The sequence below is a fragment of the Chrysemys picta genome, chromosome 1, assembly GCF_011386835.1.
Source record: "Chrysemys picta bellii isolate R12L10 chromosome 1, ASM1138683v2, whole genome shotgun sequence".
NCBI lineage: Eukaryota > Metazoa > Chordata > Testudines > Emydidae > Chrysemys > Chrysemys picta.
The window spans coordinates 245,196,527-245,221,541 of record NC_088791.1 but is presented as its reverse complement, the minus strand read 5'-3'; the positions used below and the strand labels follow the sequence as shown (position 1 = coordinate 245,221,541).

Here is a 25,015-nt window from a genome sequence, read left to right as displayed (position 1 = left end):
GATGAAAATTGAGTTTATGGTAGAAGGCCAAAAGACATTGCTTTTACGTGATTTGCATAGATGCACTTTTCTGTATTAATGCTCTAGAGTATCTCGGATGTCTGAGGAAAGGATGGGAGAAGGAGAAAGAAGCTCTGCATTTATGCATGACACTCAGTAATAATAGTAATGATTTTCACTGAAGTTAATCAGTCATGTACCACAATATGATTTTAAAAAGATATTTTAAATGCACCAGAAATCAAACTAATGGCAAAAATACACTATCAATCATGCAAGAAAAATGACTCTCATTTTAAAAAATATATTGTGCACTAGATAGCTTTTTTGTTTTGTTTTGTTTTAAATCATGGAATTCATTTTTTAAAACCGTGTAAACGGTACTAGAATTAGTCTGTTCTCTTTTCACTTGTTTTTTTTAAAGGCTTAACTAAGAAATTACATACAATTTCACAATATTGTTGTGTTCCTAAGTATCATAGCCCCCAGTTCCTTGATCCCTCATTAGATTCACATGGTTCTAGTCTCCTACACCTAAGGAACTGGTCTTTTTTTCTGGCCATTGTACATTATATTTGCTTTCCCAAACACATAAATTAAAAACCAAATTTGGCTATCTTTATTCAGCCAAGACTCTCAGTAGAGTCAGTCTGAGTAAGGAGTGGAGGATTGGGCCCTTAAATAACAATTGAGGCACAAATCGTTCCCTCCACCTCTACAGAAGAATTTTAAAACCCCATGGATCTTCTCCCAAGGGCTCTAAAGTGGGGAGTGTTGCCTTTCTGGTAACATTTCTCCTCCCTTCCCTGCCCTGTAGAAGCCCCTTCCACAGGTTTGTAAATTTGCTTTGGAGGGGTGGCATGAAGCCAGGGTGGGAGAGGAGGTTGCTAGAGGGACACGCCTAATTCTCCCTCCAAGAAGAATTCTGCCGGCAATTAAATATAGAGTCAGCACTAACTTTACCATGCACCCTGTCTGTATGGCAGATCTCCAGTTGAAGAAGAGGGTTCTGGATAAGTGTGCTTGTTACACTTAACAAGTATGTATGGTAGCATGACTCCATCTGAACCAGATTGTCATGGAGTCCAGGACAGAGCAGGGGGCAATGGAGGCAGGGTAGGGATACAGGACTGCCATGTGGATGGCCCTGCCTCTGGTGGACTCCCTGAGATCTGGGGATTGGCAAGGCTGAACTAACTTTCTATTCTACAGGGTTCAAATCCTGCACTTCCCAATGGAAAATAAAGACAAAACCAGTGCTTAATTTGTGCGAGGGCTTTCCAAGGCTGAGCCCCGGCACCTCTGGGCTTGGCAGTTTATAACCCTGGTACCTCTGGGCTTGCTACATCAGTTATGAAAGTAAAAAAATGGCACCTCTTTCATTACAAATTAAGCACTGGACAAAATTCCATGATTTCCCAGTCCAATCTGGGCTAAGAAAAGTGCTGGTGCAGTATATGCACTTGTACAACTTTGACATTAACGCAATTCCTTCATATTAAAAACTGCCTGCTTCCTGACCTATTTTAAGAAGAGACAGAAGTAGATAACGAAAACCATCTATATATTTACATTAGTGCGAGGGTGACCAGATGTCCCATTTTTAAAGGGACAGTCCCGTTTTTTGTGACTTTTTCTTATATAGACACCTATTGCGCCCCGCCCCCCCGTCCTATTTTTTCACAGTTGCTATCTGGTAATCCTAATTAGTGCCTCTTGTTGTACAACTTTTCAGTCTTCCTATCGGCCAACAATGCAAATCAAGTTATCTCAAGACATAAGCGTGGGTCTTTCCTAATTATTGAGGAGTTCTTTCAAGGCAACTTGGAAAGAGAGTGCCTAGAAGAAAGATGCACATATGAAGAGGCAAGAGAAGTATTTGAAGACCATGAAGACACTGTAGGTATTTTTTTTTATTGTTTGTTTTTCTAAGAATTGCAACACTTGCTGCTTCTTAGCTGGTCAGAAAGTGGCTACACTATGGCAATATTTGATGCTTTGCAACCTAACTGTATTGCCTAGATTTCTCTGCAATGTGAAATCATCTTGCATTGCACCGCAACACTTATTTTGCTACAGTGTTCGAATAAGGGATTGATGATGGGAGAGGGGGCCAAGAAAGAGGTGGTGACTTCCTAGCAGGGACAATCAGCAGCAGCTACGAGGGGAACCCCCTCTCCTGAGCAGCAAGCAGATGCCTCCAAGTACAGCATTGTGTAGCGCGCTACCTCTCTGCAGTGCATAAGGTGCATGTTAGGGGAACATTGCCAGGGGCCCTATCTGCAGGGAGAGTGAGGGAAGCAGCTTGGGGAAGGGGTGCCAAGGCCAGCAATATGGGTAGTGGGGCTTCAGGGGGAGTTTGGGAGGGGTTGGTGATGTTGAGAGGCAGCTGGGGGGTGTGTTGGGGGGGGGGGGTGAACCCAAGAGCAGTGTTATCTATACATACACACACACACACACATACAGCCACCACCTCTGCTCCCAGCTGCATTTTTCCTGGCTGAGATCCAGCAGGGGAAGCAGCAGAGAGGAGGCAGAAAGGAGTCTTGCTCAGCAGGTGCCACAACACACACCAGTGGCCAGGAAGAGCAACAGCATGGAAAAGTCCACTGTCTGCCATGAGATTCCAGTGGGCCTAAGTGACCAGATGCAGGCCTAAGTGACCAGATGCAGGCCTGAGTTCCATGTGAGACGTGGGACCAGGAGGAAGGAACAATGCATGTAGTGGGGGTGCTGAGAGCCACTGAACCAAACTGTAAATGCTGTATAGAATGGAAACCACTTCAAGCCATGGGGTGCATCAGCACCCCCAGAGCCTCTAGTTCCAGCACCTATGGGTTTGACACTTGGCAACCTTGTATTTTAATGCTTGCTCCAACTCTGTTAATGTCAAGGGGAGTGGTCCAAAGCCTGAGTCCTATTCGACTCTCCAGTTAACCAGCACAATCAAAAGTCAGTATTGCCAATTCTGGGAGAGCAAACATAGGGTTACCATCCATCCGGGTTTCCCCGGACATGTCCGGCTTTTTCAGTGTTAAATGGCCGTCCGGGGGGGATTTCTAATCAAGTAGAAATGTCCGGGATTTCCCCCTTCCCCTTGTGCGGCGCGGCTGATTGGACGCCTGGCCTGATTGAAAGCCGCTCGCAGCCACTAGGGCCTCTAGCAGCCAGAGTCCCTCCCCCTCCCTGCTCCCTCCTCCCCCACAAAGCAGCGGGGGCTGTGTTTAATTCCATGTGGAGCCTGCATTTCTCCCTCTGCCTGGTGAGCGGGGGGAGCAGGGCAGGTGGCGGGGTGTGTGTGTGTAGAGGCTGCAGGGGCGGGGGGGTGCAGAGGCTGCAGGGCGAGTGGGGAGCAGGGGGCACAGAGGCTGCAGGGGCGGGAGGTGCAGAGGCTGCAGGGCGAGTGGGGAGCAGGGGGCACAGAGGCTGCAGGGGCATGGGGGTGCAGAGGCTGCAGGGTGAGGAGGAGCAGGGCAGGCAAGGGCATAGGGGCTGCGGGGCGAGTGGGGAGCAGGGAAGCACTTAGCAACCCCCAACCAAGATCAGAGCGGGAGGAAGGAGGGGGAATGTGGGGTGCTCAGAGGAGGGGGCAGAGTTGGGGCAGGGACTTTGGGGAAGGGGTTGGAATGGGGGCGGAGAAGGGGTGGGGTTGGGGCGGGGCCGGGGGTGGGGGTGGGGAAGGGGCGGAGTTGGGGCGGGACCGGGGCCCCGTGGAGTGTCCTCTTTTTTAAATGTTTGAATATGGTAACCCTAACAAACATCGTGAGAGGGACCAAATAAATAAATCATGAAATTGGCATAAATATCATAAGATGTTTTTTAATTTATATTTCTGTTCTGATGTTTGAAATGTTAGGCTGTTTTATGCCTGCACTTTAGGAAACTCAGCCTGAAATGTACACACACACACTGGGGGAACTCGGCTATTTCACATATCCTTTAAAACAGATTTTATATTTTAAAAAATTAACGTCGGTCACTGATGGTGCAATACACAACAAATCAAAACACGTCCGAACTTTCTGCTGTTGGGGCCCAGGTGACAGAGCTTGTGGCTCCCTTCCCAGGCTGATGGTGTTGGGGGGGGGGGGGAAGATTTCAAGTGGTGATCACTGCCAGACTTGGGGACAATGGGGTTAGGTATTGTAATTATACATTGTCACATCATTGTCCAGATGTTTCTTACATGCCACACATATTTCTCCTGCCCTTCCTAATATTTTTTCATAAGAAATATTTATTTTGGAATAAAGGAATAGATTCTGATCCTGTACTCCTGACTCAAGGAAAAGTCTCATTGCATTCAGTGGGAAGTTTGCCTGAGTAAAGAGTATAGGACCAGGACCAAAGTTTGTGTGACTATTTAACTTTTAAGCATAGACTATAAGATTTGTTCTCTTGCACATTTTATGTTGTGACAAAGTATTTGTGGGAAAAGGTATTAGCCAAGAGTTGTAACAAGATTTCTTTTTAAAATTTTCAGAAGAAGTTTTGGGCTGGCTATTTCAGTAAGTTGACTGTTCAATCTCTTTTCTAGAATGATTTTATGAAGGGATCATTACAGTTAGGATTATGGAATTTAAAAGACTCTTGAGTAGTTTATTCAACTTGCACAGTATTTTATGTATCCTACTACTGTTTAGCAAGCTTCTGGTGAAGTGGGAGGAGAAGATGTACACAAAAAAAGAGTAGGAGTGGAGTCATTAAAAGCAAACCATCTGAGAAATAATTAACAGTCAAGACTGTAAATCAAAAAAATAGTGTTAGACTACTTGGGTAGATGCAATGACATTAAATAGGCTATTTCTTTTATTGTTTTCCCTATGCAAGGCTGGGCTAAGTTAATCTGGGACTCTGGGCACTCCACAACATGGAGCCTTATGTGGCTCCACTCACCTAGCACCATCCTATACCATTGCCTTGTTCCCTACCTTGGAATGGCAGTGGTAAGGGGCCTCTTCTTTCCCCCAGGAGCAACAGCAAGAGCCCTTATTCTGTCAAGAGGAGCCAGAGTTGTAATAGAGGTCCACCTTCCCCCCTTCCCCCCCCCCCCACTCCAGAGATGTAGGGATGGCAGCAAGGGGTTGCAGGCAGTACTCGGCACAGCACCCAGGATGTATCTACATGGGTGGGTAGTTGGGCCAGCCCTGCATGCACCCTCCCCGCCTGCTTCACACACTCACAATCCTATGTCAGGGTGGTGTTGGCAGGGCATTCCCAGAGCATGGGTCTTAAACCAGATCTACACTACAAACTTTTGTGAGCATACCTGGGTCAGTCAGAGGTGTGAGGAAGTGTGATTTGTGACCAACACAGCTGTGCTGGTAAAAGATTCCATGCTGGGAAGAAAGCTCTGTCATGAATAGGAATTTGTCCCTGTTGATGACTCCTATTTCTCTTACTGATGCAACATTCATTCAGGTGGCAGACAGTGCTCTTCAAACCCATGCCAGCATGATGGTGTGTGTCAGGACAGCATTCGCAGCTACACCTGCACCTGCATGGATGCTTATGAAGGACCGAACTGTAATTTCGGTAAGGCAACATTTCCTCTAGAGGCTACCGTGGAAACTATATGGACCTCATGCAGACAGTCTATATTGTTTGTTTTATGTTAAAACATGTGATTTCTAGTGGAGGATGCATGACAGTGACGCATGGGAAGAGGGGATATGAATTGTTCATCTCAACAACCTGAGGTAAATCCTCTAAAATGTTAATGCAGCGTGTGGCTGCATTAACTTTGCTGTGCCCTGTCACCTTCCTTCTATCCTGGAGAGACTGAGGAGGGAGCAAAGGGCAGAAGAAACCCTGGCACGATGGCACCAGTGAAGCTGCAACGGAGGCAGGATTGAGAGCCTGGAGCCAGGGCAGAGGGCCTCTGTATGGATGGCCCTCTGCTCATCATCCAAAGGTTCTCAAAGCGTGGTCTGCAGATCACTTGTTAGCTGGTCACATGGTGCTCTCTCTACTCCAGACGTTATTGCCTTAAATATGTTCCTAATATTACTTCTCCAGGTAAGCAATTGCTGTAGTTGCCAGAGAGAAACTGTATGATTGCAAATAGCAGGGAAGATTGCCCCCACCATCATGAATGAGAGGTCAGCAGGTGCCCACACAGGACAATCCATTAAGATATGGTCCAACTCCTGAAAATGTTTGGCAACCCTGCTGTAGTGGATCCCTCTCAAGGTTCCCATGGAGTGAGTATGGGAGCTAAACTACTGCCCATCTGATCAAATGATCTGGGGGAAACTCAATGGGGGAACTTTGTGGAGATTTCCTCCATGGGTCCCAGGATTCTTTTTCTTTGGTTTTTTTTTTTGTTAGAGGGGGCAATCCAACTCAGTTTTACTCCGTCCTGACTCAGGCAAACATCCACTGACTTCAGTGGGAGTTTGCCACAGTAAGAACTGAGTAAGGACCTCAGGTACTAGTCCCTAGGACAAAGGAAGTCTATCCTAAAAAGTGAATTTCTCCCATGTTGATGTTATCCTTAAGAAAAAACTGAAAGATTCAAAGGTGAAATTTTCGGGGTGCCAAGGCCTCTTCCAGTGTGAACAGGCTAATTAGTTACAAAGATCTAACTCTTTAGAAAGTATTTTGTTGGGACTCAGACTCACAGACCCCCCATTTTCTACATCAGATATGTAGCTTTTTGATGCATAAAGATAACGTAAATAATACTTGTGCTCTTCTTAGGTCTATTCTGCATTTTACAAGCACTTTTGAGCAAATTGCTCAGAACTTGAGCACATACTTCATAATTAGTCAATTGTTACTATTTACTGTTTTATTTACATAATAAACTGGAGGACACAGGCAGTCTCATTCACATGGAGCTGACTACATTTTTTTAGAATTCCCTATTCTAGAAAGTCCTTTACACTGACAAACTGATAACAAAGCTTAAATGTTTTTCTGGTCTAGTTTAGAATGTGAATGGATATCAATTTAACTAGACAAGGATAGAAAAAGTAATAGTACTTAAAAACACATTGGGCCAGGTCCTTGAATCTGCTGCTTAGTGCTACTTCACCAACCTTAAAACCAGTGCATTTGGTTATTTGGAGATTTGCCCTGGTATGGAGGAATCCCTGGGTGCTGTGGGCCAATTTAGCCCCTCTGGCATAGGTGGTGTAGCTGGGAAAAGGGGCAATGGCAGGGTGATGGGTATCATAGGCTAGGGGAGGTTGTGCCTCCCCAAACAGCCTGGTCTGGCCCCGCTATGCTCCATCCCTAGGAGGCCCCCTCCTGCAGTGCCTGATGTTCTGCCTTGGCCCAGGCTGACTGGGGCTGGGCAGCCTATCGTGGGGACTCGGGGTGGCTGGCGCTGTGCTGCCTACCTGGTGCTTGGACTGTGCTGCCCGGCACTCTGGGGCTGAGGGTGCTGCTGCCACTCTGCGAGGTGCTCCAGGGTGGGGGGGCTCTGGGCTTCTGGGGGGGGGAGGGCACAAGGGGAGGGGAAGAAGCAGAGCCTCAGGTAGAAGGGGAGGGGCTGGGGGCTAGCCTCCCCCAATGGCTAGGTGACCAGCCACTAATGGGCAATGGCCACAGTCATCTTTAGCTCTGGCAGTCCCCAACCATGGAATGCCTCCTTGGGGACCATTGCCACTGGCACAACTTAGCTCATCCCTTGCCGCTGGACCTTCACAGCCCCAAGCCTCACAGAGCCACAAAAACGGCTTAAAGGCAGCTTTGATGCCTCCTCATCCCTGAGCTGTGTCAGGTACCAAATGTTCAGTCTTGGGGATCTGCCTATTATTTTTAATATTGTTTAGTGCCAAGCAAATCTCAAGTGTTTGCCCAGCTATGCGAACTGAAGAGACTGGCTCTGTTTCAGAGGCAAGAAATGCTTCTTTATTTTTCTGTTCTTTTACATTGGTTGCTGTTAAGTTTAAATTTTCTTGGCATGAGCATAAAAAGAGCCAAAAAAGAACAGCTTAAGTCCTTTATTTTTTAAGCAACTCCTGACTTCATAAAAAGTACAATCATTCTCTTCCTTCAAAGACACCTGGCACTCAGTGTAAATACATGTCATGGAATTTTCCATGCAGAGAAGAGCTAGTGTTACTTTAGCTAGTACGACCTACAAACACAATCCTGAAATACATCCTGCCTGATCCAGTGCGGTAGGGAGCAATTCACTTTACAATGACTTCATGGGAGTTGCTGCGGCTCAGTACCTCTCCAACAAGTTAAAAAGAGGGAGTAGCAAGAATTGCTTAAATGATGAGCTCAGAAGAGCATGAAAAGTGAGCAAATGTCATTGCTTAGCAAAACAGGGCCCATGGTGTGCAAGAAAATCCCAGTTTATTGCTCAATTGTTGTTTCTTAGCGCTTTGCTTTTGTTATTCTCTTTAGCTAAAAATGAGTGTCAACACAAAACTAGAGAGGGATGTCAACACTTCTGCTATCCAGGATCTGAGTCCTACCACTGCGCATGTGCAAAAGGCTATGAACTTGGGGAAGATAAAAAATCATGCATTCCAAGAGGTAAGTATAAAAAGAAGTCAGAAGAGAGCATGCTTAGACCCAGGATAGGCAGGCTGGGGGAACGGCATCAATAGGAGCTATTATGACTGCACTGAGACCATTAGAATGAACCAAAGGGAGGTGTCCTGAGGGCTCCAGTAATGATGAATTTCCAGAGAAAAAATAAATACAAGGTTGCGCAAACACAGCTTTAGAGCAAAGCAAATCCTAAAATTCATTCACTGGCCCAGATTTTCCAAACACTTCCAGTGTAAAAGAGTATCTCCTCTGAAATCAATTGAGTTACGTCTTTAAAACAGGTGTGAGAGGAGACTCGGGCCCATTGTTTTTATTTTACCTGTGTCTTTTTTTTGGTGGTTGCTGCCATGAGATCAACTCTCCCTGCTTCAGTCAGGGTAGCACTTGCCTATGCAGTGAATAGCTGAGAGCAGCCCTGATCAGGGGCGGCTCCAGGCACCAATGTGCCAAGCGCGTGCCTGGGGCGGCAAGCTGCGGGGGGGCGGCTTGCCAGTTGCCGTGAGGGCAGCAGTCAGGCTGCCTTTGGCGGCATGCCTGCGGGAGGTCCGCTGGTCCTGCGGCTTCGGCAGCAATTCGGCGACGGGGGACGCCGAAGCCGCGGGACCAGCAGAACTCCCGCAGGCATGCCGCCGAAGGCTGCCTGACTTACGTGCTTGGGGCGGAAAAATACATAGAGCCGCCCCTGGCCCTGATCCTCCTACATCAATGGGCCAGATGGGGGAAGGGACAGTGCCTCAAAGGCAGCTGAGCTCCCTTCCATGTGTGGAGGCCCCTCTACACATGTATCAATGGGGTTATGGTCTGGCACCAAGATTTTAGGAGGCACTGCTCCTTGGCAGCTAGGCCACTTTTTTTCTCCCTTCCACCAACTAGCACACCCACACTGCTCAGTATCAAATAGCCCTCTGATCCCTCTTATTTAGGGTGACCTTATGTCCTGTTTTGGCCGGGACAATCCCCTTTTAAAGCCCTGTCTCAAACATCTTGATTTTGTTTTGACGACACTGATCGTCATGTGGCAAAAGCAAATGGGACAAATGCCCAGTTTTGTGCGCAAAAAAAAAAAAAAGTGGGGCGTGGTCCCCCGAGTGAGGTGCAGAGGTATGTTGGGGGGGGTGGCAAATGGCAATGCCACCGTGCACAACCGCAGTGATGCCAGGTGTCTTCAGCCAACCCCTTTGGGAAATATGGTCACTCTAGTCCTACTTCCATCCCTCTCCTCTCCCCAATGGTAACTCGTCACACCCAGTAGCCTCTAGACATATCTGTCTGAGGGCTGGTGAACCACAGATTTGATGTTGCCCTCAGCATAGCTCCTAACTGACATTTATAGCTATACCTCCGAAACAACACACTTTGGCACAACTGGCAAATTATTTCATAGGCAGACAAGCACTGGGAAAGCAAGAGGCAAGGTAAGACAGTTCTGTGGTGATATAGCAGCGCTCCTTTGTGGGTGTGGAGGGACTGGGGGGGGGGGATGGGGCCTGCACAGCACCTGCTTGCTCTTTGGAAGCCATGAATAATTTGACTCAGTGGTTGGAAAGGGTGGGGTCCTTTTAGGGCATGTCATCATTTTTCCAACTGGACAAGGTCGCATGTTGGGCCTCCCTATGTAGGCTAGAAGAGCAGGGCCACATTGCTTATGAAAGGGACTTGTGCTCCCCCAATCCAGAAGATGTCTGGAGTCTGTTTGGGAGCAAGGTTGATGTTTCACTGGCTCCCCAATTCAGTATATATAAGCCCAATCCCTGCCTCTTATTAGGCAGTAAAATATTTGACAGGGTAGGGGAAGCGCCTGGTGCAACGTATTGCAAATGTTCACTAGTTGGCAGCGGTGTTACTGGTTTAAATCTTGTAGTAGAGGAGCGACCTTTTCTCCAAAACTGTACCTGCCAGCAGATGGTAGTATATTCATAATTGCTTTGACCATAGCAATAAGAGAATTATTTTGTCCAGCCAAATAGTGAAACAGTGTCCCTACCCTCAAGGACTCACAAACGTAAAAGATAAGTTTCAAAGGGTTGGATTTTGTTTGATATAAATATCAAGCACTTATTGCAATGGGAAATTATGAAAGAAGCAAACAATAAATAAACCATTGATCTTCCAAAGTCATTAGCAAGCTACTAGAAACTGAGGATCTGGCCCTCCATTTTGAGGGGTTGGCGGGGGAGGGGAAGAACCAGTGATCTTAAAGCGTTAAAATGGGAACACCACAATATGTTCGGGATAGTGGTGATCTTCAAACATCGCCACAAAATTTAAAAATTTTGGCACGTCTTTTTCTTTTAACCATTGCTAGATCAATGTGCATGTGGCAGACTTGATGACGTTAAATTCCTTCAGCCTCGTTATTTTAAGACGACTTGCAACAGAGGATTCCCTTGGCAGGTATTTATAGAGATCTTTGGAAATACTGTTAGTGTAGAAAAGTCTATAGTAAAGCAGTGTTCTCAGATGCAACACACTTCTTATCTTTGAGTACTTAAAACATTTTTTGAAGATTTAACTAAGCAAGAGGTCAGATAAGTAGAAGCAAAGAGGTGATAGACAGTAGAAGACAGCAAGACCCATTATTACAAACAGTTGTAGTCAACCTCCTTGAAAAATAAGAAAAGTAACTTACTGTATTTAAATGTCACAATTTATAAATTATGCTTGGCAGCATCTCATTCCTTGCACTTACCTTTGCGCTATTAGAAAACTTACTAGAGCATCAAGTATCAATATAGCAGGATTCTACCATTTTTTCAATATAATTTGAAAGTCCTATGACTCAGTGCTTATGTAAGGGGAACCCCTTCTGAACTGTCAGTCGCATAATATATGGTATATTATTAGATATTTAGTGCTACCTTCTTCCCTCTTCACTACTACAACCCTATTTGATTTCTTTGCAACTGCAGCTGTTGATAGGCTAAATTAGGGCTACCATACGTCCAGATTTCCCCGGACATGTCTGGCTTTTCGCTCTTTAAATAGCCTTCCGGGGGGAATTTCTAAAAATGTCCGGGATTTCCCCCCGGTTGGCTATTTAAAGAGCGAAAAGCGGCTGACAGGGCAGCCCGAGCGTCGCTCGCATTGGGGCCTCGGCAGCCAAAGCCCCTTCCTGGCTCCCCCCATCCCCTGCAGTCTTAGCACGCCGCCCGGCAGTGCTGGGGGGCGGGGCTGTGCGCCTGTGCGGTAACGCGGCGGCCAGAGCCCTTCCCCGCTCCTCCACAGCCTCAGCATGCCACTCGGCGGGGCAGGGCGCTCCTTGGGGCGCGGAGCCAGACACCTGCTCTAACCCGAGCGGCAAAGTAGGGGGGCTGGGGAGTTGGAGAAGGGGGGCAGTCAGGGGACAGGGTACGGGGGGGTGGATGGGTCTGTGGTTTGGGGGGATTGTCAGGGCAGGAGTGTGGAGAGGGGTTGGGACAGTCAGGGACAGGGAGCAGTGGGGGTTAGATGGGTTGGGGGTTCTGGGGTGGCTGTGGGGGTGGGAAGTGGGAGGGAGTGGCTAGGGGGCGGGGCTACACCCCCACTCCCCCCCCCCCCCGAATGTCCTCTTTTTTGAAAGTTCAGATATGGTAACCCTAGGCTAAATCAGTGGGAGGTTTTCTGGATGCTTAAATAGGAATAAGATCCCCGGGGCTAATAGGGCAGAATGTGGACATTTCATTTGAAAGATAATTAAATTACAAATCTTAGCTGTTTACAATAATTCAGTATTTTGCTCTTATCCCATAATATTACAAAGTCAGGGCCGTCCTTAGGCATACACAGCATACACGGCTGTGTAGAGCACCTGAAAATTTGGGGCACCACTGGGTCTTAGTGTCCACCCGCCCAGCTCTTCCTAGCCCTGTTCTGACCCTTCCTGCAGGCTCCCACAGCTAGCTGCTGCAGCCTGGTGACTCTGACTCCGGAGGGGATCTAGTAACTTAAAAGTGAGAAGCCTACCCAGACCTATTAGCACAACATTGAAACTGTTAAAGAGACATTCATGTGGTAATGAAGCCATTTAACAGGCATTTGCCAATCCCCAGCTATATACTGTCAGTTTCTGAATTTACTGACAAAATCTGTTGTGCATTACCATAATATTTACTCAGAACATGTTAGTCTACAGGACCTTAGTTTAAAATTTGCCTTAAAAATATTTCATTAGTGAGTTGGTGAAGATTATGAAATCACATCTCTAAAAAAAATCCTTGCATAGATTTTTAGATGCATAATCATCTTTAGCCTTAAATGCTTGGATCTTCAGACATAGTTTTTTAAATAAATCCTTCAAAAGACCACCCTTACCTAAAATACACATTTTAATTACTATAGTTAAAAATAACTTGCTTCCAAAGTAAAAAAAACTTGCTTCCAAAATCTTCCTGTCCATCCCTTTCTCCCTTCACCGCCCCCCCAGAGAGCCCTTAAAGGGACAACACCCTTTTCCTTCCAGATAGCTGGACAAAGAGTTTCCCTTTCTTTACTTCTGATTATCTGACAAACTAGTTTCAAGAGAACCCTCCAGCAAAATCAGTACCTCGTAAGATATAAAATCCTTTCTTAGGCCTAAAATCTTTAGAAACATATTTTTTAAAGTTGGTGAAATTTCATCAACATGTCTATTGTTATGGAGATCTCACACAGTAAATTAGTGTTCCCTTTTTCTAAAAGCAATGAACATTGTTATAAACACACCAAACCTCTGTGACTGATTAATTTAAAATAATGTCTTTGTTTCAGTGAGTTAAATATGTAGTAATCTGAAATGATGACTTTATGAAGGCTTAAGAGGACATTTAAAATATAAAATCAGCTTAGAAATACTGATTAAGAAAATGTAAAACAGAGAAGAGGTGCATCATGCATATTCCAGAATATTTAGTGTTGTATTCCGCAAGACAGCTGACTCAACTTACTGCAAAGTTTTTGCAAATAAATCTGACAAACTTCAGGGCATATTAAAAAAAAAAAAAAAAAAAAAAAAAAAAAAAAAAAAACCTGTGACTGACATTTTTTATTCCCCAGTTTAGTGCTTTTAATTGGGTACCTTCTGCATGTCCAGTAGGGTGACCAGATCACCCAGGTCAAATATCAGGACATGGGGGAGATGTGGCGGGGACAGAGCAAAAAAACAACCCCACCCCTTCCTCCTCCCTCTGCAAGTGCTGGAGGGAGGCCCCGTAGATGCAGGGGGAGCGCGGGGCCGGGGTGAGTGTCAGTCCGGCCTGCCCCGAGCAGGCAGGACTCGGGCGCGGTACCTGGAGGAAGAGTAGGGGGCAGCAGGCAGCGGCTGTTCTCCCCACCTGGGCAGCGGGACTCGGGAGCAGCCGCTGCTGCAGCTCCCACTGCCGTGGGGGGAGGAAGCAGCCGCTGGCCAAGCTCAGCGGCTGCGGCTCTGGCGCCTGTGAACCCCCCCCGAGCCTGCGCCTGTTGCGGAGACCCAGCAGTGCGCACGCTGCGCCCAGCCCTTGGCCAGTCGCATCGGGCTGGCTGCCCAGCTGGTGCAATCCTGCGGGCGGCCCTGGAGTGGGGGCAGCAGGCCCCAGCCCCCCCGTCCCACTTGGGTCCTGCAGGGGAATGAACGGGGCTGGGCTGCCGATGCCTCCGCCCCGGGGCCACCGTGGGATTGCACCAGCTGAGCAGCCAGCCCAGATGCGACTGGCCAGGGGCTGGGCACAGCATGCGCACTGCTGGGTCCCCGCAACAGGCCCGGGCGCTTCGGGCCCGGGCGCCAGAGCCACAGCCGCCAAGGCTGCTTCCTCCGGTGGGAGCTGCAGCAGTGGCTGCTCCCGAGTCCCACTGCCCAGGGGGGGAGAACAGCCGCCGCCTGGCCCCACGGACCATCCCCCTACTCTCCCTACTGCCCGACTGAGTCCTGCCTGCGCTCGGGGCCAGGCCAGACTCTCACTCACCCCGGCCCCGTGCTCCCCCTGCATCTCCAGGGCCTCCCTCCAGCGCTTGTGGAGGGAGGAGGAATGGCGGGCTTCGGGAAGAGGCGGGGATTTGGGGAGGGAGCCAATGGGGGAAGGAGAGGGTGGAGTGGGGGCGGGGGAGCACGAGCCCTTCCGGGCTCTGGCGCCTTTACTTGTTTCTCCATTGTCCTGACCTAACATTGGTTGAGACGTGGGACAAACAAGCAAATATCGGGACAGTCCCGATAAAATCGGGACGTCTGGTCACCCTAATGTCCAGTCTTCACCATCTGGCATGCAGTGGAACATATGCTCCATTTTCTTTAGAAAGAAATTGCAGAAGAGTGAGGTTTTTTCAAAAGTCATTTGCTTCATTTGGATTCATGGATTTGGCTGGAAGGGGTGAGCAGGGTGGGGGAGGGAAGAAAGAAGGGAGACAGTGGGGAGAGGGAAAGGCCTGGGCAGAATAGGGCAGGGCCTGGGGAAGAGCAGGAATGGAGTATGGGTGGAGCCACAGGCAGAAGAAGTGGGCTGGGGAGCTAACCTCCCAAGTGGCAGCTTCACCCAACTGCCCATGACAGTAGGTAAGAGCAAGTCGGCTCATGCACACCCAGCACGCACTGCAGTCTCCTTAGGCAGGGGCCGAATTCAGAGCCTAATGCGTTGGCGCTGCACATTCTGCATGAGGGAGAAGGTACGGGGGGTCTCTGCAGGGAAACGTGAGTCTCCGCTGCCGTGAGGCAGGCTGGGCATCTTGGTATCCTTTGCTGACTCGTCCCTTCCCCCTCCCCAGGCTGCTGTCAGGCATGGGGGCACCAGTTTAATAATACGGTACAGGGCCCCACCAATCCTGAGGATGGCCCTGTACAAAGTTAAAAACAGCAGAATTTACTGTTTTTTAGGTCCTGTTGCTAAATTCAGAAGGAAAGGTATTCTGTGGAGGTGTTCTTGTGAAGAGCAACTTCGTGTTGACTACAGCTGAGTGTGCCCTTTTGCACAATCATTCTGATATCAGGGTTAGGACTGGTAAGTGATCAAGCTTTCTCTTCACCCCCCTCCCCCCCCATTGTCAATCTACATTTTTGTGTTGTCAAAGCATACTTTCAAAGAGTTTACATATAAAAATTGCCATTTCAGAACATTCTGTCTATCCTAGGAAACAGTGTCTGCATTTAAAATATTTTACTTATAGGGAGCAATTGGCAATGTTCATTCACCCCCATTTTTATTGTATATTTTATTTTGTCATCCTGAAATTATAGTTTCTTCCTATTCACTCACACCTGTATGCTCCTGAAGAGTTAAAAAGCATCTTCAATATTTGTATAACCAGGATCTGATGTGCTTAATTGCTGTAAAATCAACACCTACTACCAGCTTCTGCCTTTATCATACCCTTATTTCACAGTAATGATGGTAGCTATGTTGGCAGCATAGCTCCCCTAACTATTAGCAATTAATCTGTGTTCACCTTTGGTGAAAGATGCTAAAACTATTTCTAAGAGCAGTGAACATGTCATAACTTCACAGGGAATAACAGGATGCATGGAGCTGCACAGGTAATAGATGTGAATGAGAAACACATACATATACGGTACGATGAAGCTACTGGTGAGAATAACCTTGCATTGCTACAACTCGGACAGCACATTGAGTGCAACAACTACCACCATCCTATATGTCTTCCTGACAAAGACTTTGCAGAACATGTTTTGATTCCACAGTTGGCAGGCACTGTCAGTGGCTGGAAACTGGAAGAAAGCGAGGTGAGAGGTTCACTAGTTGAGTTGCAGGTTTCCTACCTTGCTGAAAGGGAATGTGAACAAATACTCAATACAAGTCTTACGAACAGACAGTATTGCGGACATCACCCAGAGCCTGTGGACTGGCAGCTGGCAGGAGGAAACTTTATCGCCCATGACTACAAAGGCACTTGGTTTCTGACAGGTATTTTTGGAGCTTGGCCAACTAATGTAAGTAACTGGGAACCATTTATTTTCGCAAAGACTTCAAGATATATGATGTGGTTCAAACGAAAAACTGAATAAAAGAAAGTCCCCACAGCACCAAATCCATAACTGCAATTACAAAGACCACTTGGATGCAGCAATTGAACTGGTTTCAGCAAGGTCAGCCTGTATTGTGTTGTAATGTTAATACTGTAAATATTTATCTGTAGTTCATCCCTCAAAAACAAAGTCCATTCTCTTTCCAAAGACAGGATTGAGGACTGGTGTAGTAGACATGTGGCTACTTCACTTTGAAAATAATGAGTTTGAATTTGTACAGCACTGTTCATCTAAGCTGATCGTAAGAGACCTTAAAATGTTTACTGATTCATTTATTTTTAATACACAATCATTTTCCCTACTCACTGAAATGTCCTTACTGCTAGGGGGAAATGCAGCTACTGTTTCAGGGACCAGTAATGTTCACTGTGGTATAGGGCCAAATCCTCCACAACTTTATTCATGTAAGTACTTGCAAAGCATCTCCTGACGTGAGTAAAGATTTGCTGAATCAGACCCTAGAACAGGAATAGTCTAAAAATCAGACATAAGTGAAGTGATTCCTCAAGTCACAACTACCGAGGCAGGCTGCCCCAGGGGCAGCAACAGAGTGGCCCTTGCTCTCCAATTGATGACCTTGCCCCATTTGAGCAAAATAAAAAGTTAATGCATCACTACCACGTACTTTGTTCATCTGACAAGTGTAATTTAGCTTTAATTATTGCTGATGCTTCATTGTATGTTTTGTAAAAGTAAAGAAATCGCTGCAAGACAAGAGCTCATTGCAGTGCCCTGCTTCTACATTCTTGCTAGTGAGTAGGGACAGTCAAGTCAGAACAACCCAGCTGAAACAAAGTACTCCATTTTGATTCAAATCCTTCTGAAACTGTGCCATCAAATGTCACTGGCTGTACCCTTGTGAAATGTAATGATTTTGATGAAACAGCATTTTCTTACAGGAAACTGTTCAGGCTAAGCTTTTTGACCATCTCTATTTATATTGTAGTAGGGCCTATAGCTGCCCAGTGTGGTTGAAGCCCTACTGTGCTAGGCACTGTACAAATAGATAGTAGATGATGATCCCTGCCCCAGAGAACTTGCATGCTAAAGACAAGACAAACAGGTAAATGAGACAGGTGGGCTGAGGTGGAAGCCAGGGGAGATGGAGTTACAGAAAGAGTAGGCTGTACACTAGTCTTAGCCAATCAGGAGCAGTGATCACAACCCAGTCCCTGCCTGTTTTGTTTGTCCTACAGAAAGAGGGGCATTTTGAATAGAGCACATCTATTTTCCTCACTAATCCTACAGCACTAAGGTCAATGGGAATGGGATTCAAAAATAAAGAGGCTTGGATTCTTTTCCCAGTACTGCATGTTTTAGTTATCCACTCTCAAACTCTCCTTAAATATACACTCTTCATACTGGTACAACCTGCTTGTAACACTTTCCCAACACTCTTGCCTCGACACTTTCAAAAGGTGGATCTATGAACCCACACTACTATAAGAATGACTTAGGGTACAGATACTTCACGGCCAGCTAGCCCTGGTATAAATAGCAGTGTAGCTGGTGAGGCATGGCTTAGGAAAATAGAGACGAGGCAAGCCAGAACCCAAGGATACATATCTACACGTCCAAGCAGTGCCTCCCTGTCTACACTGATACTTTTAGCAGTGTAAAGCTCCAGAAGGAGGGGAACCTTTCTCTGCCAAAGACTCTACCAGTGGGGAAAGTGACTTCATATTTGAACTGATAATGAAATAATATTTTGCACTGCTAGAGTCAATTTATTTTTAAACGATGCAAAATCATTTTCAGCAGAAACAAAAAAGTGAATGACCATCTCACATGTCAACACTAAATCACTTGAACACCATTAGATGCAAATTGCACAGAAATCAGAAGTACAGTTCTATTTTCAAGTGCTACTGAAGTATGTTGTATGCAGGTGGCAAAACAACCTGGGTTTGTAACTTTTAGTTCTCCTATGGTACAGAATAAGTCAGAACAATGAAAACAGCCTGAATATCCCATTAAAATAATAGCAATCTAGGAGACTACTTACCTCATAGGTGCTTTAGTATTTTTTTTATAAACCTATAATAATTTGATTGAAACTTTCATTATAAAGACAGTTAAATGTCTTAGATGGTGTGTGCTGGTGCTAAAACAGTCTGGAATAAAATTATCACTGTCACCACCAAGAGAAAAATATCACATTTGGTTTATTATTTTACAAAACAACCAGCATGAACAATAGGTAAGCTGTGCAAAAATAAAGAACACTTAAAAGAATGGACCTACTGGCAGAAATATTCCACAAAATCAGAATTAAAATGGAGTAGGACTAGGTTGCCTAAATAAATTCTTATGCCTCAAAGGGAAACTTTAACAAGTACAGTTACCTATTGCTGCTCAGAATTGGGCCTTTGGTAACCACACCTCACACCCTCCTGTACACTCATAAATCCTATTGAAATTGAAGTGAGGTTCCAGGGGTGCAGCACTTATCAGGCATGGGTCCTTAATTTTTAAAGAGGGTTCGAAGAGCGTTGTATCCAACCAAGATTACTGAAAAAAAAACAAAGTTTCACATAACTGGGAGTTAAGTCAAGAACAGGTGAAATAAAAGCATTGTTTCTGCCTATGAAGAATGATTGTGTCACCGATGGACACTTGCTTTTGACAGATAAGGACAGAAATAGTTATGGGAATATGAAGGGGTGTCAGTACACATGACATTTGAGACAGGTGAGGCAGGCTTTTTAAAGAGTAGCTGAAATTTTGCAAATGTTCTTGTTTCTTTTCCAGCCACTATACTTCAGGGTTTGTAGAAACTAACTTTAAAAAGGAAGCATTTTGTTCTCTGTGCTTGGTCAAGCTGGCAGGCCCTATCCCACTGGGAAAGGAGTCATGAACAGTTTTTGTGTATTCCAGTACTGAACATAACTAGGTCATTAACAGTTTCCACTGAGCGATTTGAGAAACAGTTCCATTGACAAGTAGAGTCTCTTATAAATACTCCATCTAAGGTGCAGTAAACTCAACACACTGTAGAAAGTGGAGGGAATGGGTTCTGCTTACTGACCACAAGCTTCTGATGTTGATGAGATATATATCCTTTAATATGACCCTGACAGAGATAAAAAGAAAGATGTTTTAGTATTGAAAATTGGCAATAAGTTTCTTTTTGCTACCTTCAGTCTTGATCAAGCAAAACGTGTGTGTGTGTGCGCGCACTTAACTTTAAATTCATGAGTAGTCCCATTGACTTCAAATAATATAAATAAAAGATATATTTTTATTAAGTCAAATCACACTCTTAAGTTAAGTTTGAGGGGAGGGATAGCTCAGTGGTTTGAGCATTGGCCTGCTAAACCCAGGGTTGTGAGTTCAATCCTTGAGGGGGCCACTTAGGGATCTGGGGAAAAAATCAGTACTTGGTCCTTGCTAGTGAAGGCAGGGAGCTGGACTCAATGACCTTTCAGGGTCCCTTCCAGTTCTATGAGCTAGGTATATCTATATATAGTACTTTGCTACATAGGGACCTTAAGCATGCCCATGAACTTTGAATTTGCTGTTACTGACAAGCCTTCCTAGTTGCCAATTTAGATTTTGAGGTCCGTCTCTACAAGAAAAATAAATTTCCAATCTATTCCTAGGTTACCCAATTTTAAGACCAAAGTTTTAATAACCTTTAAACATAGAACAAAGATGAGTTAATTAAGCTCATGTGCACTAGATCCTTACAAGAGTCCAGTAAACTAATTTAGCTCTCTCCTTTTTTACATCTTTTCCCTATCATTCAGCTCGTGAACTCTGAGTACCTCTATTTTTAGGATGTCAAATCAGGAATCCCATGTCCAACTGAACTCAAATTTAGTATAAATATTCTATCTCAGCCCTAGTCATAATTTACCAATTTTGTAATTGTGGTTGTAGATTTTAGCAAAAGGGCAAAGATTGGCTTTATAATGAAAACTCAATTGCAGTCCTTACTGTTTTGCATATAAAAGGCAAGAATTAGAGCATAAGAATCTTCACTGTAGTTAGATACATGAGAGAAACAAATGAGTACAAGTATAACGCACAAGCAGCCCCCCAAAAACCTAAATGCAGTACACTTCCTATTATTACCCTTCTGTAATTAACCTTCCTGTTGTGTGTAGTCATTTCTACCAACACCAGTTGCCAAGGCAAGCTAATGAATGGTGAACACATACCATGTATATAAGATTAGCCAAAATACACTGGACTTCATCAATATCAACATCTTCCACCTGCATGAATTTCAGGGCAACCAGAAAGGCATCTAGAGATAGCTGATGGGTTTTAAGTAGCAAATATCTGAAAGACGCAAACAGAAATATATTTCAGTTATTTCGGCACAATTAGCTCAAAATTCTGCTTCTCTGAGCAAAAGGGCCCTTCTACCATAATTCACTTTGCTTAAGCTCTGGCCTCTAAGGGACAAATAGGGACCCTGGATGTTTTAAATTCAATTCTGTGGTGAAACCAAATGAAGATCTCCCTTCCACAAAATAGGATTTCTACTTCGCTTACACTTTCTTAAACAGGTTCCTGTAGGTGATGATTTTCAGCTTCTCAAGGATCAGGAAGATACCACAACGAATGAAGAAGGTCTCGTGTTTTGTCAGAGCATCATTCAATAGCAGAAGATTTCCTTCACTAAAATGACAGAAAATATGGAAGTACCATGAGAAGGTACGACTCTGGGAAGATGAAATATCTAACTCAATGGATATTTTTCACATACTATAAAAACCTTTCACTTAATACTATTTTGAACAAAATTACGTGATCCAATAAATATACTGTACCTCACAGCCTTAGTTACTTCAGCAAACTGCATAAGCTCATACTTTTTCAAAAGCTGAATTGTTGGCATATGGCCCTGAAAAGCAAGCATAGTTAAAAATGTTCAGGATAAGTTTAAATATATTTCCAAATCAATCATCTATAAAAAGAAAAATACAAATGCAAACATTTATCTACTTTACTTTTTCAGGAAAAAAAGGAGGTGAATTAAGGTATTTGTAGGTCCCCAATACACTACATCACTAATCATGCCAACAAACATTTGTCTGGCATAGTTACAGAAGTGTGGATTTTAAAAACTTTAACAAATATAGTAGTGTGATCAATTATAAAACTAGTATTACAGATTAGGTCATGCTTCACATGATCTAGACTGTTACAAATTTTACACTTGTGTTGCACTCCACTCTGCAAACAGAAAACTGTTTTAGAACACACACCAGTAATCATGACTGTGATGTATGTGTCAGCACAGTTAAGATGGATTGGCTAACCAGACATATTTTCCGTAATTTCTCCTGGTGGATTCTTAATGTCCTTTCTTAAAAAAAAAAAAAAAGTTAGTTTGAAAAGACAAAACTCATTCTCATTGTATCAGGTCTGATGAGACTTTGAACCACACACAGTACCAAAAAGGAATTTGTGTTTTTTTAATTTACACAGCAGAGATTAGATTGCACTGAAACATAGCTACCTGGCTGCTATGCCAGTGGTAGATCCTTTACTGGTTGGAGAATCAGATGAGATGTGAAACAGAACTCTGCGTTCTAGGTTTCTAGCTACCTCTCAGTGAACAAACAGCCACTTGTGTTATTTTAATACATTTTTAAATAAGTGTAAAGTTTGGAAGCTTATAATCTTGCCAAGTTGGGCTTTCTATGTGGCAAAACTGCTCTAGAAGAGAGAAGACAGTAATTTAAGGTACTAAATGATTTGGTTATCAAAAGCCTTGCATTTCTGTTTCATGCCACTAATAATGGGTTTAGCATTCCCATTTCACAAGACTGCCTCATTTAATGTAATTAGTCATGACTGCTCAAAAGAGCTCCAAGATTGGAAAAAAAAAAGAAAGGAGTGAATTCATCAAACATCAGGATTGAAGTTCTCTACCTGGCAATTCCTCTAGCACCCATCTTCAGAGGGTATATACACACCAGGTAAGGGAGGGGCATGAAGGAAAGAATCCTTCCTCTTCAGGCTGTGGACCTGCTCAAGTAGACTATGCAGGCCTTTACATACACTCTTCCTCTTGTGGGGTGAGAAAATGGAAGAATCTGCCCTGACGGACCTGTACCCACTCTCTCCCCCCCCGTCCACACTTACACAGGGGACTGCTATGGAGCTACAATACTGCACTCCTCTTATACACTGAAATCGCACCATTTACAATGCTATGGGTGTCTTTGTTGCTATGAAGCTAGGAGCAGAATTTGGAATTAGGAAGAGTGTGGGGAATCATACTTTTTATTATTTATCAGGATAATTTACAAGTTCAAAAAAAAATTTTAGGGTTGTAATTTTTACCCCCCTTTTCTGCAATTACAAAAATTACAATTCACCAGTTTCAAGTAAGTGCTTGACAAACCATACTTCTCGGCTTTGACCATACAAGGTCTGCACGAGCTGACACCTGTGTCTGGATAGGGCTCCAGACAGCTTCTGAATAAAAATCAGGGGAAGTCATGCTGTAGTGTGTGTCAGCTTGGTCATTTCTCCCACAGTGACTGATTTGGAAGTAGAGAGCTAAACCACTCACCAATAACATTTTTACTGGCAAAAGGTAAATCAAAATCATCCTTTTGTTTTTCTGACTTGAACGGTGACAGTGCTCAAAGGCGAATGACAGATACTCTTCAGCTGTAGACACAGAAAGAGGATCAGCACTGCTGTTGGTAATGGAGACCAACAGCAAAAATGAGTTAAATATACAAATAAATAATATGTTTAACCGAGCCTGTCAAAACATTTTCTCCCATATTTACAATAACCTAGAAGTATTCACACAGGAACTAAGTCAATCTAAATTGCACACTAACTAAAAGGGTAATATAAACATAAATGCCTTAAGAATTGTTGGATTCACTGAAGATGGGGCATTAGCATAAAAATGGTTTCCTTTTTAAAAGATATGCTGACACTACATTTCAGATGGAGCAGTTGCACAATCAAACTACATTATGAAAAAAATTCCAACTCAATATAGCAAGGTTATTGTGTTACTGTTATAGGAGAGGGAAAATTTCAGGATGTTTACGTTTCTACATGCTATGACATTTTCCAAAATTATGTGTTAGGGCTCTTCTTCAGGAAAGTCAGATGGCATATAATGTGTAAACATACGCCCAAGTTGTGCAAGTGACTATGAAAGACCGACGAGCAAAGGACTGGAAGTGTCCTTATTTGCAAAGGGCTATATTGTGCAACCTTACTCATGGGGCACTCAAGCAAGTAGCCCCAGCACCCACCAACATGAGTGAAGGCTGCACAGACTAGCTAAAGCAGTGGTTCTCAACCAGGAGTACTTGTCCCCCTTGGGGTACTCAGATCTTCCAAGGGGTACATCAACTCATCTAGATATTTGCCTAGTTTTACAACAGGCTACATAAAAAGCACTAGCAAAGTCAGTACAAACTAAAATTTCATACAATGACTTGTTTACACTGCTCTATCTACTATATGCTGAAATGTAAGTACAATATTTATATTCCAAATGATTTATTTTATAATAATATGGTAAAAATGAGAAAGTAAGCAATTTTTCAGTAATCGGGTGCTGTGACATTTTTATGTCTGATTTTGTAAGCAAGTAGTTTTTAAGTGAGGTGAAACTTGGGAGTATGCAAGACAAATCAGACTCCCGAAAGGGGGACAGTAGTCTGGAAAGATTGAGAGCCACTACCCTAAAGTCTCATATAATATTATTACTGAGAAAGGTTAAATAAAGCTACAATGTATCTTCAACATCAATGCACCAAGAAGCTAAATTGTATGGTACAGTTTGTTGAAAGTCTGATGCACAAGCGACATCCAAAAGGGCAAGAAAGCTGTAAACATCTCTCATATACATAAATTACAAGGTACCTTGCTGGACACTCACCCAGAAAACACATTTTAGTAACGTGTGTACCAAAAGTATAAAGTGTATGCTAAAGAAGAGTTTGGAGATGTAAATAGTTCAAGACTGATTACATGTTGCAATTAGAATTGTAATGTAATCCATACTCTAATCTGGTTGAGCCTGCAGCAAATCCCTTTGGATCTTGTCTTTGCACTGATCGAACGACAGGTTTTGAGTCACATACATAAAACACATCAGCTGGTGTTCACTCCCAGCAGTGAGAATATAAATCTGTTCTACTGGCATATAGTACCTTGCTTAAAATCACTGTCAAACATCGCCTTGCGTCCAACGTAGTATTTGAACGTAACTCTCTGTGCCATGCTGTACTCATCTTTCAGATTTGAGCTGTCAATAGCTCTAATTAATGGTTTACATAGATGAAGTTTGTTAATCTGAGAAGAAAGTCACATGATTGAAAGGTATATCAATGTAGCACGATGTGAAATGGGACTTGATTTAGAACATGAAATACAAAGAAAACAAACTTAGTAGACTTGGATCATACCTTAAAATAGATTTTAAACAGCTGATTCACCAGAAACAACATGCCCCACTTTTTGGAGTCATCAATGCCAGCTCGACTGTTACAAAAGATAAAATATTAGAAATGAATGTTTTAGGAAAATACATATTTT

The 25,015-nt window shown here is 44.2% G+C and overlaps 1 protein-coding gene across 6 annotated transcripts in view; it reads right to left on the bottom strand.

Annotated features, from left to right (window-relative positions):
* Positions 1-25,015, bottom strand: part of PCID2 (PCI domain containing 2) — a 52,846-nt gene that overhangs the window by 7,564 nt on the left and 20,267 nt on the right. For 5 of the 6 annotated variants that reach the window (XM_065591834.1, XM_065591827.1, XM_065591844.1 and 2 more), the window contains 7 exons: positions 24,886-24,961; positions 24,631-24,772; positions 23,016-23,116; positions 21,262-21,335; positions 20,984-21,109; positions 20,644-20,767; positions 18,628-19,553 (listed from right to left, as the gene is read on the bottom strand). In XM_065591834.1, coding sequence (XP_065447906.1) covers positions 19,464-19,553; positions 20,644-20,767; positions 20,984-21,109; positions 21,262-21,335; positions 23,016-23,116; positions 24,631-24,772; positions 24,886-24,961 — 733 coding nt within the window. In that variant the 3' untranslated portion in view covers positions 18,628-19,463. Of the gene's footprint in view, positions 1-18,627; positions 19,554-20,643; positions 20,768-20,983; positions 21,110-21,261; positions 21,336-23,015; positions 23,117-24,630; positions 24,773-24,885; positions 24,962-25,015 lie in introns of those variants that run through there. The other variant, XM_065591851.1, reaches the window with a different exon arrangement.